Raw genomic sequence first — 14,268 nt, 5'->3', positions numbered from 1 at the left:
TAAATAACTCAATTGAATAATTTTTTCGCACAGACAAAAGGGTATACCACATCCGCATCCTATTAGTAATTGGACGGATTCAAAAACTCCTAAACGGATGTGAATACGAATTCAAAAGCGAATCCCCAAAGGGCAATGCAAGAACAAAAGCTTGCAAGGATACAGCTCAAGTCTAACTAAGTGTAGGCTTAACATGAGGTACAATTGCAATCAATTGGACAGGAACATGCTTTTCAAACAACAATGCAGCCTTACCAGCCCATTTATAGCCTCCAGCTTGGAACCTACAGAATTAACTCCAGATGGAAAAGTATTGTACCCCATTTCTGTGCTCTTCATGACTACCATAACAAAAGCATCTCGGCGCCATTGTGATGCAACCCACCATTACAGAATGGTCAAAATCAAATTTTATTGGTTGTTTGATGTAAAATGAGGAAAGCTATGATCAAAGGAAAACTTAAGTTATGGTATTACAAACATGAAACTAAATTATAAATGAGTTTGGAAGCATAAATACCCTATAGCAGCCCAGCATTTTACAAAAAATTCTGACTGATACTTGAGATTCTACTGTCAGCCACTGAGCACTACACTCTAAATTAGGGTTCTATGGTAAAAACATGGTAGTTGGCTTGCCCCTTAGGCTGCAGAACATTTCTTGAGATCATCAGACATTGCTGACGGAATGCAATGAGTAGTGAGAATATCCAGTGTCGCTGTCTTGGCAGTCTTTGTCTGGAGGACCACCAACTGCACCCAATAATAACCCATGTAAGGGGAGAGCCGAAAAGGAGGGAAACCAAAGAGAGGGGAAGAAGAAAAGGAAGGGGGGAGGGAAAACCTGCTGGTACTCCAGATCAAACCGCAAAAATTCATCTTCACAGTCCTCCACCATGCTGGCCAAGCTCTTCAGATTTTTAACAGGCTTACCATTAAAAGCAAGAACCTAGAAAAACGATGACAATTAGAATGTTTTAATTAATTGTCAGAGATCAAAGTAAAAAAGCTATATAGCAGCAGTTTGTCTTTGCAGCAATATCCAAACCTGAGTGTTCACAATGTCCTCATACCCTATATTGATGTCAGCCACGAGCACCTGAAAATAAGTGCCAAGAAGAAATCCCCATATTATGCTCAACAGTGTTTCCAATATAAGCACTACACGCAACCAAGCTACAGGTGCTAAAAGGGGATATCTGCATGTATGAGTGTTGGAGGAAATGAGGCAAAGGGATTGGATGAAGGGGAAGACAGAGACCTGAGAAACCACCACAAGCTGTTCATCTTCTGATTGTGCCATTTCATGCATGTGTTTGTTCAACAGTTTGACTGGTGCATCCAAAAAATAATCCTTTCCATACTGGTATACGGAGTAACAAAAATGAGTTAGCACAAAAGAAACAGGACATGTTAATAAAACAACTTCAAAAAAGCTTTTAGTCAGCAGAGCAATAATTACTTTCTTCAAGAGTAAGAAAGAGGCTACTCTTTTTTTTTCTTTCCCTCCGTCCTACTCTCTTTGTTTTGGGGAGGAAAAAAATATAAACAAAAACCAAAATAAACAGAGAATATCATATCGTCAATGAAAACTCAACACACAAAACCCAGACACTATGACAATCAAATGCTAGAGGCATTTGTTCAACATTGAGACCCTAGCCAACAGAAGTTCCACCAAACTATGGAACTTCTACTCTACCCCTAAAATATGAGAGTCTGAAAGTCCCCCTTCCAAACTAGAAAGCCACAGATATTTCTACCTTCTGTCCTGAAAAGTCACCAGAAAGACCAAGACTTAAAGAAAATCCAAGTCCAGACATACAGCGCAGGTTTATCCTCTACTAGAATCCTCTAGACTAAAGGACCCTGCAACAGGGAAACAGAGCATTACTTAACATTCAATGATGACCAAATGCTCTCATGAATCTGACACCCAAACGTGGCGGTTGTGGTGATTCATGATGGTACCATGGATGCATTATGACTACCTAGCAAACAATCATGTAGAGTTGGCGAGCAGATGGTGGTTACATAAATGTTTAAGGAATGTTGTAACACATAAAAGTAAACATGTAAGTCCATTTGGCTACTCCTCTCAGATTGATAGAAGCTCAGGTTGTTCCTTTTTTACTGCGGCCAGCAGTGCAGCTTGTGGCTGCAGTTTTGATATACTCCAGTTATTAAAAAGGGACGCTCACATACCAAATCTTTCCTACATGCAGCAAAGCTGGAGGGATCCTGGCTATCAATCATGCCATCTTCTCATTATTTGCATTCTTTGTTTGAAAGACGAAATATTGGCATACCACCATGACGCTGCCAGAGTTATAGAAACAGTTACCATTCTTTTTTGGAATTAGTTACCTTTCTCTTCAGAATACAGAAGATGTTGAAATAAATATTTACTTTGTGGTATGTACTAAAATATTATTGCATAAACAAGCAATGACATGCAGAAAGCATATATTCTTTTCGTTCATTTTGGCCAACTAAAAAGGCATACAGTTCATACAGTTGACAAAATAAATCCAGAACTACACAACATACAGAAAAGACAGGATCTGACAGCAAAAATCAGAAAGAAAAGGCATTGAAGGTTCATCAAATTTTCTGCTTATCAGATTCAAGCCATAAAATAAAAGCATATACCTTGGTGAGGAAAGTCACACCGCAATAATTTTTCCCATTGGTGATGATAGATCACTTAAATAGGCTTATTTTATTATGAATAATACATCTTTCCTAAGAATAACAAAAAAACTCAACAGCTTAATGGGGGTTGGATACATGGTTCCAAACAAAACAAACTTGAGGAATTAAGGTCCAAACCAAAAAAGAGGATAAGAGGGATGGGAAATGAGAGGAGGAATGGGAATGGGAAAATAAAAAGAAAAATGAAAATGAGAGGAGGAATGGGAATGGGAAAATAAAAAGAAAAATGAAAGACGAAAGTAAGAGAAACGAGGCACAGCCCCAGCAAGTCAGGAGAACCTAATTAAATGGGGTACATCACATGGATTCTTGCCCTCCAATAGGCTCTACCGAGGCCATCTGGGTAGTCCCGATTCTGCGCTGTTTTTCACAATCTTTCCTGCATAATCCCCAGCGTGAAAACTGAAAGATGAAAGTAAGAGGAACGAGGCACAGCCCCAGCAAGTCAGGAGAACCCAATTAAATGGGGTACATCACATGGATTCTTGCCCTCCAATAGGCTCTACCGAAGGCCATACTGGGCAAGAGACCCAGATTCTGCAGCATGTGTTCCTCACAAAATCTTTCACATTAGAACAAAATAATCCCATTAAATTGTGTACATATCTAGGGGAGTAACTCCTCTCTCCCTTCTCTCCTCTCTGTCGGAAAGAAAAAAACACTTGTAATGGCAAGTGAAACAAAAAGAGAGTCTTCAATCATACCAGTCCATGTGACTTTTTTCTCCATCTAACCTAAACTGTTTGCCCTGAAGCAGTTTGATCCCACGTAGTTGGACTAGTGGAATAATATACATTTTTCTCTGGTCTTTCATCAGGGAGGGTAAGAATAATCAAATAAAAACAGTAAGAATTTGGATAATCAAAAAACCATAGTCCAGTCAACGATGTAACAACTAACAACTAACCCATCAACAACTATGGATCACTTACACTAGCATAATGCAACTGATAGAGTCTTAGTTAGGTGACTAATCACCTGGACCATTCTTCCAGAAAAAGAACTCCACGCATAATACAAAAGATGGTCTCCAATTCACCATCCTCTGAAAAAAGATGCATTGATGGGTTAGGACTGAGGAACACCCTAAAGCCAGTTCAGATAAACTTGAAACTCCACATCAAATCAGCTTAAAAGCACAAATTGAGATCTACTCTTTTCTCAATTCCAACCTTGTCCATTCGTATTGATAAACACCTTTCTAGGCAAGTATTAAGACGAAAATAGCATTAATTTCTTCACAATCCACCATGTATGAAGGCTCCGGTGGACACTCATACCCAACAAACTGCACCAGCAAAAGAACTTGTTTAAGGTTGTATATGGGCTTTAAAGATAGCAATGCAAAACAAATGGCAGTATGGCACCACAAATTACTAAGGAGTCCGCCTAGCCTTCTTTTCCAAGTTTTAAGATGTATTCAAGATCATACATACTTGTTTCAATACATTATCACAAAGCAAAAGTTGTTCATGAGAGGACTGCTACACTCACTCCCTGTGCCTAACCCATGTGTAATTGCAACCATTCTTCTCCACAGTCTCTTGGATTTACCTCTACTAACAAGGTATTTTTCCCATTAGAGCTTCACTTGTTCACCTAAATGGTAAAACACAATGCATACTCTTTCACCAATTCCAGTTTACTAATCTTCTCACGTTCTCTAACCCCTAAATAGTAGGTACTTGATGCTAGACAGGAAGCAAGCAGAGAACACTATAGGTTAATTGGAATTTCAGTAGGAAAAGGATTGCCCTCCAAGAAATTTGTCTTGTTCCACAAGGCTGACCACATCCCAATCTATTTCTCCATTTTGAGTACTGTAAAATGTAAAAGCTGCATACACCCCAAAAAAATGCATAACCAATATCCATGATGTATGAAGTCCAAGGAAAACAAAGTCTTCATATGGTATCCACTTATTTAGCTGTGAAGACCCAACAAGCAAGGTATAATATCTCATTTCATTTTGGTGGTTCAGTCAAACCAAAATTTCAGCTTGATATTTTTTCTCTCCAAAGTTTTAGTGGGTTTTAGGCCAAACTGAGGCTTGAAACTTCATGGAAACCCTAATTTACTCAATTGGTGTTTGTATTTGCACCCTTGATTGGCAATATATGGTCAAATTTTGATGTGTAATCACGTATTTGCACATTGTCCAAGTACTAACAGGCTTCAAACATAAATAAATAAAGCAATTTAAACAAAGTAGAAAGCAAATCATTCAATCATATTATCAAAGAGACAAAGATCCATAACTATTAAGCACATACTTTTTCAAGGACATCATCAGATAAATACCCTCCTAAAGTCCAATTTCAATTGATAGTAATTTAAAAAAAAATACTAATAATAACTATTATGTCATCTAGGATATACCACACAAAGTTCAATGGAGCCACATGCACTATTCTCAAAGCATAGGACATATGAACGTCACAACATAGTCTTAGAGAAGAAAAAAGTATAGTCCCCCACATGATTGACATGTACATTGCATCATCAACATACTAGAGGTAACTTATCCTAGGATATGGATCACCAGATTGGGAAGAAACTCATTAATCAACTGTGATGAGTCATACGACGCCACTGGTAGCATGGATAGCGGGTGGGATTTGTAGGAGAAGATAACATCCACAAAAGATGGTCCTGTACGTCACATTGAGTAAGCATCATACTCGATTATGAAAATTCCAAGGATTTTAACAAAAATTTCAACAGAACCATGGTACTTTTTCATTTTGAACTAGCATTTCATGATGGGCAAAAGTATTTTCACTATAACAGCGAGAACTTGTCTATCAGAGATCCTTGGTTGCAATTTATGATCAATGCGATCACCATCCTCATTGAAGTACCCCAAGCTGAAAAGCCATATCAGGCTGATGGGGTTCTGGCATACATTTTCCACAGACTTTTCTCATATGGATCCTATACCAGCAAGAACTTGTCTACCAGAGATCCTTGGTAGCAATTTATGATCAATGTGATCACCATCCTCATTGAAGTACCCCAAGCTGAAAAGCCATATCAGGCTGATGGGGTTCTGGCATACATTTTCTACAAACTTTTCTCATATGGATCCTATATGTTTATCGGAGAAACACAACTCATGCAATATTAAAACAGTTACATCCACAAAAAGTATAGCCTTTTGCATTTAACTCCAAAACTTTACTCACACCATGTAAAACGCATACTGCAGTCAAACCCTCCCACTCCCAAAAACAAGAAAATTACCAGCATCACCAGAACCCTTCTACTCACAACAATTTAAACTATTATCATACTAAACCTGATGCAGCCTCGCTGGAAGATATGGTTAAGCAGAACTAAACACACTCTTTTTGGTATGCAACTATGCCAAACGAACACAAGATAGAAAAGAAATTGCAACCAGGAAATCTACAACTCTTAGAGATTGTAATGAAACTCTATGAGGTTCCAAGATGTTTAACCAGACTCTTCAAGGAAAAAAGAAAATGCAACTTCCATTAATCAATTCTTCACTAATTTAATTCCCACCAAAACTGAAAATTTATATGGAAAGTTACTCTAAATCTCATATATCTACACCCTATAATCCTATGGTCGAGGTTGAATCAAAGATGACATCAACAAATAAAAATAAGTTTAGCTAGCTAACCCTAAACGATGGAGGGTTCCTTGGCACATTAAACTCCTAAATATTAAAAGGAAACAAAATATTGGACAGAAAGTAAAGTCCCAAGAACCTGTCCTTGGGTGAAGGCTACTCCTTGATTATGACATTTGAAAATAAAGCCAAATAAATAGCATAGGGAACTATATATTGGCTGGATCCTTATAATAGTCCTACTTGGCTGGATCCTCATAATAGTCCCTACTACGTGTGCTTTAGTCTTGAACTCAAAATTGAAAAACTTTCCTAAATTATAGCAACCACATCTTCCAATTGAACATCCAAAGTCGCAACTCTCTTGAATTGGATTTCCAACAATAGAGTAAGGGATGGATCTTACTCGACCTCCTTATCTAAAAATCAGGAAAATGTCCAGAATTGGGAGTAATCACTCCAGGATGGAACTGGTTGGGTATCATCTAGGGGACCTCATTGATGCATGGGCAGGTGCTTGGTTCAGTCTTGGTGGCCTTGTCAAACAGGGGCATTCATCATACATTCGCAGTTTAAAAAGAAAAAAGAACCATACTCAAATTCTTGAGGTCAATCATACATGCAAAACCTCCAGCTGGATCAAATGGGACCCATCCAAACTTGTCATTATCGTTCAATTTGGAAAGCAAACCACACAATTTGGTCATGAGTTCTATGATCATCTCAATCATCCTACAAATGAGCAAAGCCGGCTCATATAATGAAATCTTGACTCAAACATATGATGCATCCAAAAATGGTTTCTCATGTTATTTATGGCTAAAACAAGCTGAACTCTGAATGAAAGCATAAAATGGATCCAAAAAACTTGAAGTCAGGATGGTGGCATAATCATCTCTATGAACAGATCGTGGAACCAATAAGCATAGCTGTTCAGATGTGACGCATCTTGGATGCATTGCAACCATAAGTTAGTTACATCATTCAACATGAAATCTTCATCATTTATCGCCTTCAACATCTCACAGCCTGAAACATAAAATCTGTTTTCATAGCCAATAACATGAAAGGGGGACCAATAATTTCTATTATCCCCATTGTCTCCCCCATGTGGGAATCCTGTTCGTTGTCGGACTCATCATGGAATACATTGAACTTAGGTGGTTCTCCCAATTCAACCTGAGCATGAAAATACTTGTCTTCATGTTTTTTGTCAACAACTTCATTTAGTAAATTTGAATCACATGTTTAAGTAATGCATATGAGCAGTCCAAATTTCTTCATCACTGAATCGATCCCAAGAATTCTGCTTTGTCATTGTCAACACTCATGTCTTTGACGCTCATAACCCATAAAGTTGAACTCAATTCAAGGGAGTGTCTATTCCTTCGAACAGCTTTTTGACTTTCCGAATACAAAGAGTAAGCATCAGACATCTCCTCAGTCAGACTCAGACGCCACAAAGCATTCCTCAGTCAATACAAGATTTAGACTTAAATCAGCAACTTGTTAATAAAGTTACGATCACTCTTTCTCAAGAATGAGTTCAGCAAGTGGTCAACAAAGTTGCATTATTCCATCACTCAAAGTTGATGTCTTTTAGGCATGCAACAACAAACACAAGAAAGAAAAGAAAAATGCAAAGTGGAAAAGCTACAACTCTTCCAGGTTATAATGAAACCCTGCGGTTTTAAAGGGTTTGATGCAACTCTTCAAGGATGAAAAACAACATTCCAGGGTTACACGGAATGCTTCAACGTCCAAGTACTCAACTGAGTAAAAAACACTAAACCATCCTTCACCAATGTACCTCCCACCAAAATACATATTTATAGAGAAAATAAAACCCTAAATCTTGTATGTCTACTCCTAATAATCCTACAGTCATGATTTGAATCATAAATGATGTCAAAAGAACATAAAGGAAGTCTCTCTAGATCACCTAAAAGATAGAGACAACATAGAGTCATTCTGGGGGGGGAGTTTGGACAAATCCCCATAACCATCCAAGTACCTGTGCTTTAATTTTCTCTTCAAAAGTCAACAATTTTCCTAAATTATGACAAGGAGGAATTTTATCTTCCAACTCAACATCCCAAGCTGCAACTGTCTTGGATTATTTCCAACAATAGTGAGAAAGGATGGATTTTCTTCAATAACCTTTGCCAAGAAATAAGAAGTCCCGGAGCAACAGTGATCTCTTTAGCATGAAATTGTCTGGAGATTATCTAAGAGGCATCACTGAGTGCTTGGTTCTGTCTAGGCTGCTGATGCAGGCCTTGTCGAACTACCATGCCTCATAACCACCAAAAACAAAACCTTACCCAACTTAATGGCCAAATTTTCAGAACCCACACACAACAACCCCCCCCCCCACACACACACACACAAAAAAAAAAAAAAAAAAAAAAAAAAAAAAAGAAGAAGAAAGAAAGAAAGAAAGAAAGAAGAAAGAAAGAAAGAAAGAAAGAAAGAAAGAAAGAAAGAAAGAAAGAAAGAAAGAAAGAAAGCATCAATTGATCAAATAAAACAGATAAATCAGAAAGACAAATCTATAAATATAGATAAGCTCATATTTACTTTAAGCATCATATATCATAATTCGTTGCAGCAATATGGTATTAATGGAAAAACGACTATCTCAAAGTAACTCTAACCTCAGACCGGAGATATGGAACAGTTACGGTTGTAAAGACAAATCCAGCAATAATGTAATATGAAGGAGGTCTGCCCTTGATGTGTGCCGGGATAAGCCGTTTGTGGGCTGCAAGTTTGATGGTGAATTCAAGAGTTTCTGAATCGCGGAGAACTTTAACTACAGCATTCTCCTTGGTGTACTTTTGGGAAACAAGGTAACTAAAACCGATACGTTCTCCATGTCTGAAAGCAACTGGAAGATCACCACACACAAAAAAAAAGGACTAGTTATAGAAGGAACAGACAATAACTTCAACATGTCAGTGTCCTTTAGTTTAGAGTGCATTAAGAGAAACTCTAAAGAAAAAGAGCAGTATCAATATAAAGCTGTCATTAAATCAACAAAATCACATAGCTAATATTAGTGAAATACAAAGAATCCCCTTTCTACACCTTGTTTTTGAACTATCTTAAGTGAAAGAAATTCTACACAGACTATAATTGCTTCCCTTCACTCAAAGAACCCATAAAAGAAAAATAACCTACCTAAAATGTCCAAAAGAAAGAGAGCTACTAACCATGAAGTGCACTGAAGAGAGCATTCTTAAAGGCCAGACAGGCACTTTATATGCATCCAAAAACTATTTATTTTCCTAGCATGACTGCAACTAAAATTTTATCATTAACCCACAAAACAATATATAGCAATGTAGGAACAGAGCCTCATGCTTCCCATGGCTTGTTTGAAACTAAACCCCAATCTAATACTTTGACAAATGACAAGAAGCACCAATATTGACTAGTTACCATTAGACACTAAAACCAGCAGCAGTTGCAAAAGAGAACATGGTATTCTGCCGTAGAAGGAAGCTGAACTGTACAGCTTGCCAACAAAAAAAGCCAGCAACTAAAACAACATCATAGACCAAAACTAGTATATAACAAGGTGTCTATCAGCAAAAATGCCTAACCTGTTCCATCATTAGCAATATCAACTCCGTCAAAGCTGAGAATAATATCAGATGGCTTCAAAACCTGAGATTCTGGGGCAGTAGGTTCAATTCTTCTTATGCGAACACCCTTCTGGTCGGATTTCATTCCCACTGACATCCGCAAATCAGGATTTTCCATCTTTTGCCACTCAACCCCAAGAATGGGGAATCCTGGAATACAACAGAAGATCTTGAGAGTTCATAAAGGACAAGAATGCTGGTTTCTATCACACCAACAAAAGGAACATTTATTACTTCCCAGTAGGTAGATACCAAGATTGCAAACAAACACACAAAGACACCATACTAACTTGTGATGAGGAGCTCTGGTAGACAAGCAACCAGAGTCACATCCCAATCTACCTGTATATTCTCCATTCCTCTCATAGTCCTGTATGAAGTGCATGATGACAGGAGTTGGTATGACATAACCTATATTCTCTGCATCTTCATGTTTAAGGGACTGAAATGCAATTCCTACACATTTACATTTGTCATTAAAAGCAGGGCCCCCAGAATTCCCTGAGTTTATAGCAGCATCTATCTGCAAAAACAATTCATCAATAAGACAATTCAGGACAAAATTCAACATGCTAGTATAAAAGGTAACAAAAATAAGATAAATGCAGTCAGTCACCTGCAACCCCAAAAGTTCAGTTGACCCATGAACATACGACAAGATTTCCATCCGTGACACTACACCACTGGTCACAGAAATTGTGTCACCTCCTATAGGGTAGCCAACAACAGTGACAGCATCTTGGAGTGCAGGCAAGGAGCCAAATTCCACTGGTGAAACACCTTCCCAGAACTCATCGTCATTTACTGTCAGCATGGCTGCAATGGGACTACAAAAGTAAATAACCAATTTTTTCATGTATATTAAGGTTTAAGAAGTAGGAGCAAGTCAGGATACAGCCATACAGGGCATGCAAAAAGTAAGATATATGTCAGATTTGCGACTTGAGAAAGATCCATTGAAATAAAATGGGTGGAAGATTTAAGCCCCCCCCCCCATTTTCTGTTTTTGATGGACAGCTAGAATTCATGACAGATAATATAACAAGAGTTAGTTCCAGGTGACTTTTATTTCCCCTTTTGGTTCTTATTTCCAAAGACCAAGAATGGATATTAATAAGGAAATAAAGGTCATAAACAATGCATGAGACTCCCATCATCGCAGGGGTATAAGGAGGGGCAGATATGTACACAACCTTACCCTGCTTCAAGGAGAGGCTGTTTCCCGATTCGAACCTGCGACCACCAGGTTGTAATGGAGCCACTATGGAATTTAACAAATAAATCATGGATTTAAATATAACATTGTTATGATCTTCTATTAGTTCTTATCATAGACGCAATGGAACACCGAAAATCATTTTGTCCACCGCTACTAAAGCATAAAGATAAATGCAAAAACAAGTAGTTCAGGGACTAAATATTAAATCACATCCTTTTCCAGATAATATATGCAATTTTTTTGAGGATCTTCACAGGCTTGGCAATTAAACTTCTTATTGTTCTGAAAGGACTTCTTCCACTGAGCTTCACACATGACACATCTCCAAGATCTTTTTGAGCTGTATCCCCAGCTTGCTGTGGAGAATGAGTGAGTTCATTCCTTTAGCAGTCCAAAGAAAGGCCTTACTGTAGTGGTCCTTGGGTTGTGTAGGATCTCTCCTTTTTGGTATAACCTGAATATCCATCATTCATTCATCCTATACTTTTAGGATTTCCAGGGTGTTAGGATTGGGGGTCTCCCCTTGAAGCTTTGCCCATTCCTTAAGTCTAAAACATATTTTTTTAACCTTCGCTTTATTTAATTGATGATGTTCATAAAAAAGAAGTACTATTGTTTGTTTAACACATCCAAACATCCCAATGTTCTTAGATAACAGCAGAGCTTGTCAGAAACGATATTAAGTGTATCAAACATGTCCAACAACATCATCGGTAAGTTTCACGTCAGTATCCATGGATAACAACTACATCATGGGATATTAGGAATCTGAGTTGATTATCAGTAACAAACTGTATGCTACCTTAAAATATCAAATCAGAGTCTAGAAAATATCATACAATGATCCGATTGGTTACCCAAAGGAAATTAACTGTAGCTCATTGAAATCAATCCAACAAATATTCAGCAATTCCAACCCAAACAGTCTTTAACACCCTAAGGCAATTTTGTTAGGTCACCCATAAAAATAAATAATGGCTGCAGCTCATTGAAATAAATCCAACAAATGTTCAGCAATTCAAATGTTGACACCCTAAAGAACAAAAAGCTCATGCTGACCGTACAGCTAAGAAATAAGACAGCCAAAGTAAAAATAAAATAAAATAAGCAGAGAACACAAAGGCAAGTAGGTCGCTCTTTACCAATATCACACTCCGTTCCAATTGCTAACACAGTGGCTAAATATTTGGTATCGGAGCCACGTTTCTTGAGCTTAACCTGCGTATGATGCTCCACAGAGTGTGCATTCGTCAACACCCTCCGTCCACCAATAATAAAACCACTACTACTGGAACTATACTGTCGCTTGCGTTGCCACGGAAGGGAAAAATTAGGTTCTGTATGAACACAAAACACCTTAACGACCGCGTCCATGGATGGCACCGCCTTGACAACATTGTCCCAACCCGGAAGCGGCTCGTTAACCGAATACATAGCGACGTCACTGGGGACCGACCTAGCAAGCACACAATCACTGTTAATTTCAGCGGCACGAGAAGACCTTCTAACAGGAGAAGAAACGAGAGAGGTATCAGCGTTATTGTCAGAATGCTTAGCAGCTTTTCGTCCCCGACCGCCGCGACCGTTAGCTGGATCGGAATCATCGAGTTCGACTTTGCTGAGGGAGAAAACGTCGTCCATGGCGGCGGAGGAAGTGGTGGTGCCTGGATTGATGTTCCTTGGTGAATCCATGGTTTCTACAACTGCTTGCTTTGGTTTTCGGCCTCGTTTCTTCTTTTGGTCTCCCATCTGATACCTTTTCTATTATTAGGTCTTACTTCTTCTTCTTCCTCCGCTGCTTCTTCGAGTCTCGTTCCTCCTCTGGGTCCCTCTTCGACTGAGAAACCAAGGGGAAGAAGACGAAGACAGTGAAGGTTCTCTGTAAGTCTTCTTACAAAAAGCTACAATCGACAAATGAATCCAAGAGATATTCTAAATTTAGTGTTTTTTTTTCTATGCACAGCTCAACGCTGCACTTGGTTGAACAAAGCCCCCAGTTGCTTCCGTCGTTTTTCATTTTCGGGAATTTTCAGCCCCGTCCTTCAGTTATCTCTTAATACTAATGCCAACCCTGAGTTACTTCATTTACATTTAGATCCTTTACCATTAATACTATTATAGTGTTAATTTTTATTTATCTATTTTCATTATTACCCCCACGATTTAATTTAAAAAACACTATGTATGAATAATGTCTCTCAAACTTTGTGAAGATTTATGATTGAAAGAACAAGTTAGATGATAGAGAGAGACAGAAACCAATCGTGCATAAGGGATTTTATTCAAGGTTATTCTTGTCCTTTTGAAGTATTTAACTTATTTATATCAGTAATTAACTATAATTTCTTTGATGATATTTTGGTATATATTCACCCTATAATGGGCATGATTGATAAATTGGATAACTCATAAAGTAGCATTGATATTAGGTGATCACCTAGGAGTGGGATTGAAAATTTCCCCTTCATTTTTGGAAGGTATAGATGACTTTGTGCGTTCAAATTATATTTGATTAAGCAAAGGATCAAAGCACACCACCAACACACTATGTAATGCTAAAGACTTTGGTAACAGTCAACAAGCCTCAGGCTCTCATAAGACTAGATGGAAATAGGTTGAAGACTTTACTTGAAAAGTTATCTGGAAACTTCCAACGCTCCCGGAAATTAAGAGCTTCATATGGAGGGCATGTGCTAGAGGTTTGGCTACTGGGGAAGGAATGAAGATAAGGTGTTTTAAAACGGATACTAGTTGTCATAGATGTGGATGGGATGAAGAGGAAATCGAGCATGTTCTGCTAAGATGCGAATTTGCTAAACCAGCTTGGTTCGCTAGCACTTTGGGCCATCGCCTCACTGGGGATATAACTCTACATGTCTAGCTCTCAAAGGTCGCGGAAGGACATCATACATCAATGGAAGACAATCACATAATCAAAGGTTTATGTGCTTCCATGTATTGGAAATTTGGCAAGCAATAAATGATTCAATCTTTAAAAGAAGATCTTGGACTCCTGTCCAATTTGCTGAAGCAGCCCAACTAGCCTTTGAAAAATATTGCCAAGCCCATCCAAGGAAGACTAGGCC

The 14,268-nt window shown here is 38.3% G+C and overlaps 1 protein-coding gene across 3 annotated transcripts; it reads right to left on the bottom strand.

Annotated features, from left to right (window-relative positions):
- Positions 1 to 210: 210 nt before the first annotated feature.
- On the bottom strand, positions 211 to 13,158 carry LOC149006940 (protease Do-like 9). 3 transcript variants are annotated; one of them, XM_089164902.1, is made up of 9 exons: positions 12,325 to 13,155; positions 10,580 to 10,779; positions 10,306 to 10,486; positions 9,922 to 10,113; positions 8,971 to 9,203; positions 1,262 to 1,363; positions 1,049 to 1,099; positions 845 to 949; positions 211 to 753 (listed from the first exon to the last, which is right to left on the bottom strand). In XM_089164902.1, the coding sequence occupies exons 1-9, from the start codon at positions 12,929 to 12,931 to the stop codon at positions 643 to 645; spliced, it is 1,782 nt and encodes a 593-aa protein (XP_089021028.1). In that variant the 5' UTR covers positions 12,932 to 13,155; the 3' UTR covers positions 211 to 642. The 3 variants fall into 3 exon arrangements, with proteins under 3 accessions (XP_089021028.1, XP_089021030.1, XP_089021029.1); XM_089164904.1 differs by lacking the exons at positions 211 to 753; positions 845 to 949; positions 1,049 to 1,099; positions 1,262 to 1,363 and adding exons at positions 3,694 to 3,760; positions 3,888 to 4,003 and having other exon boundaries at positions 12,325 to 13,158; XM_089164903.1 differs by lacking the exons at positions 211 to 753; positions 845 to 949; positions 1,049 to 1,099; positions 1,262 to 1,363 and adding an exon at positions 3,701 to 4,003 and having other exon boundaries at positions 12,325 to 13,158.
- Between the last annotated feature and the right edge of the window lie 1,110 nt (positions 13,159 to 14,268).

The sequence above is a fragment of the Hakea prostrata genome, chromosome 8 (assembly GCF_041222555.1).
Source record: "Hakea prostrata isolate BN-2017 chromosome 8, UWA_Hpros_2, whole genome shotgun sequence".
NCBI lineage: Eukaryota > Viridiplantae > Streptophyta > Magnoliopsida > Proteales > Proteaceae > Hakea > Hakea prostrata.
This window is presented reverse-complemented; position numbering and strand designations above follow the sequence as displayed.

Bases quoted from the DNA above. Each gene is read 5' to 3' on its own strand.
- LOC149006940 (XM_089164902.1), bottom strand. From the start codon at position 12,931: ATGGGAGACCAAAAGAAGAAACGAGGCCGAAAACCAAAGCAAGCAGTT. The intron at 10,487-10,579 runs GTGACTGACTGC...TTGTTTTTGCAG, and splicing joins CTGAACTTTTGGGGTTGCAG to ATAGATGCTGCTATAAACTC. The intron at 10,114-10,305 runs GTAGATTGGGAT...GTTGTATTCCAG, and splicing joins GAGGAATGGAGAATATACAG to GATTCCCCATTCTTGGGGTT.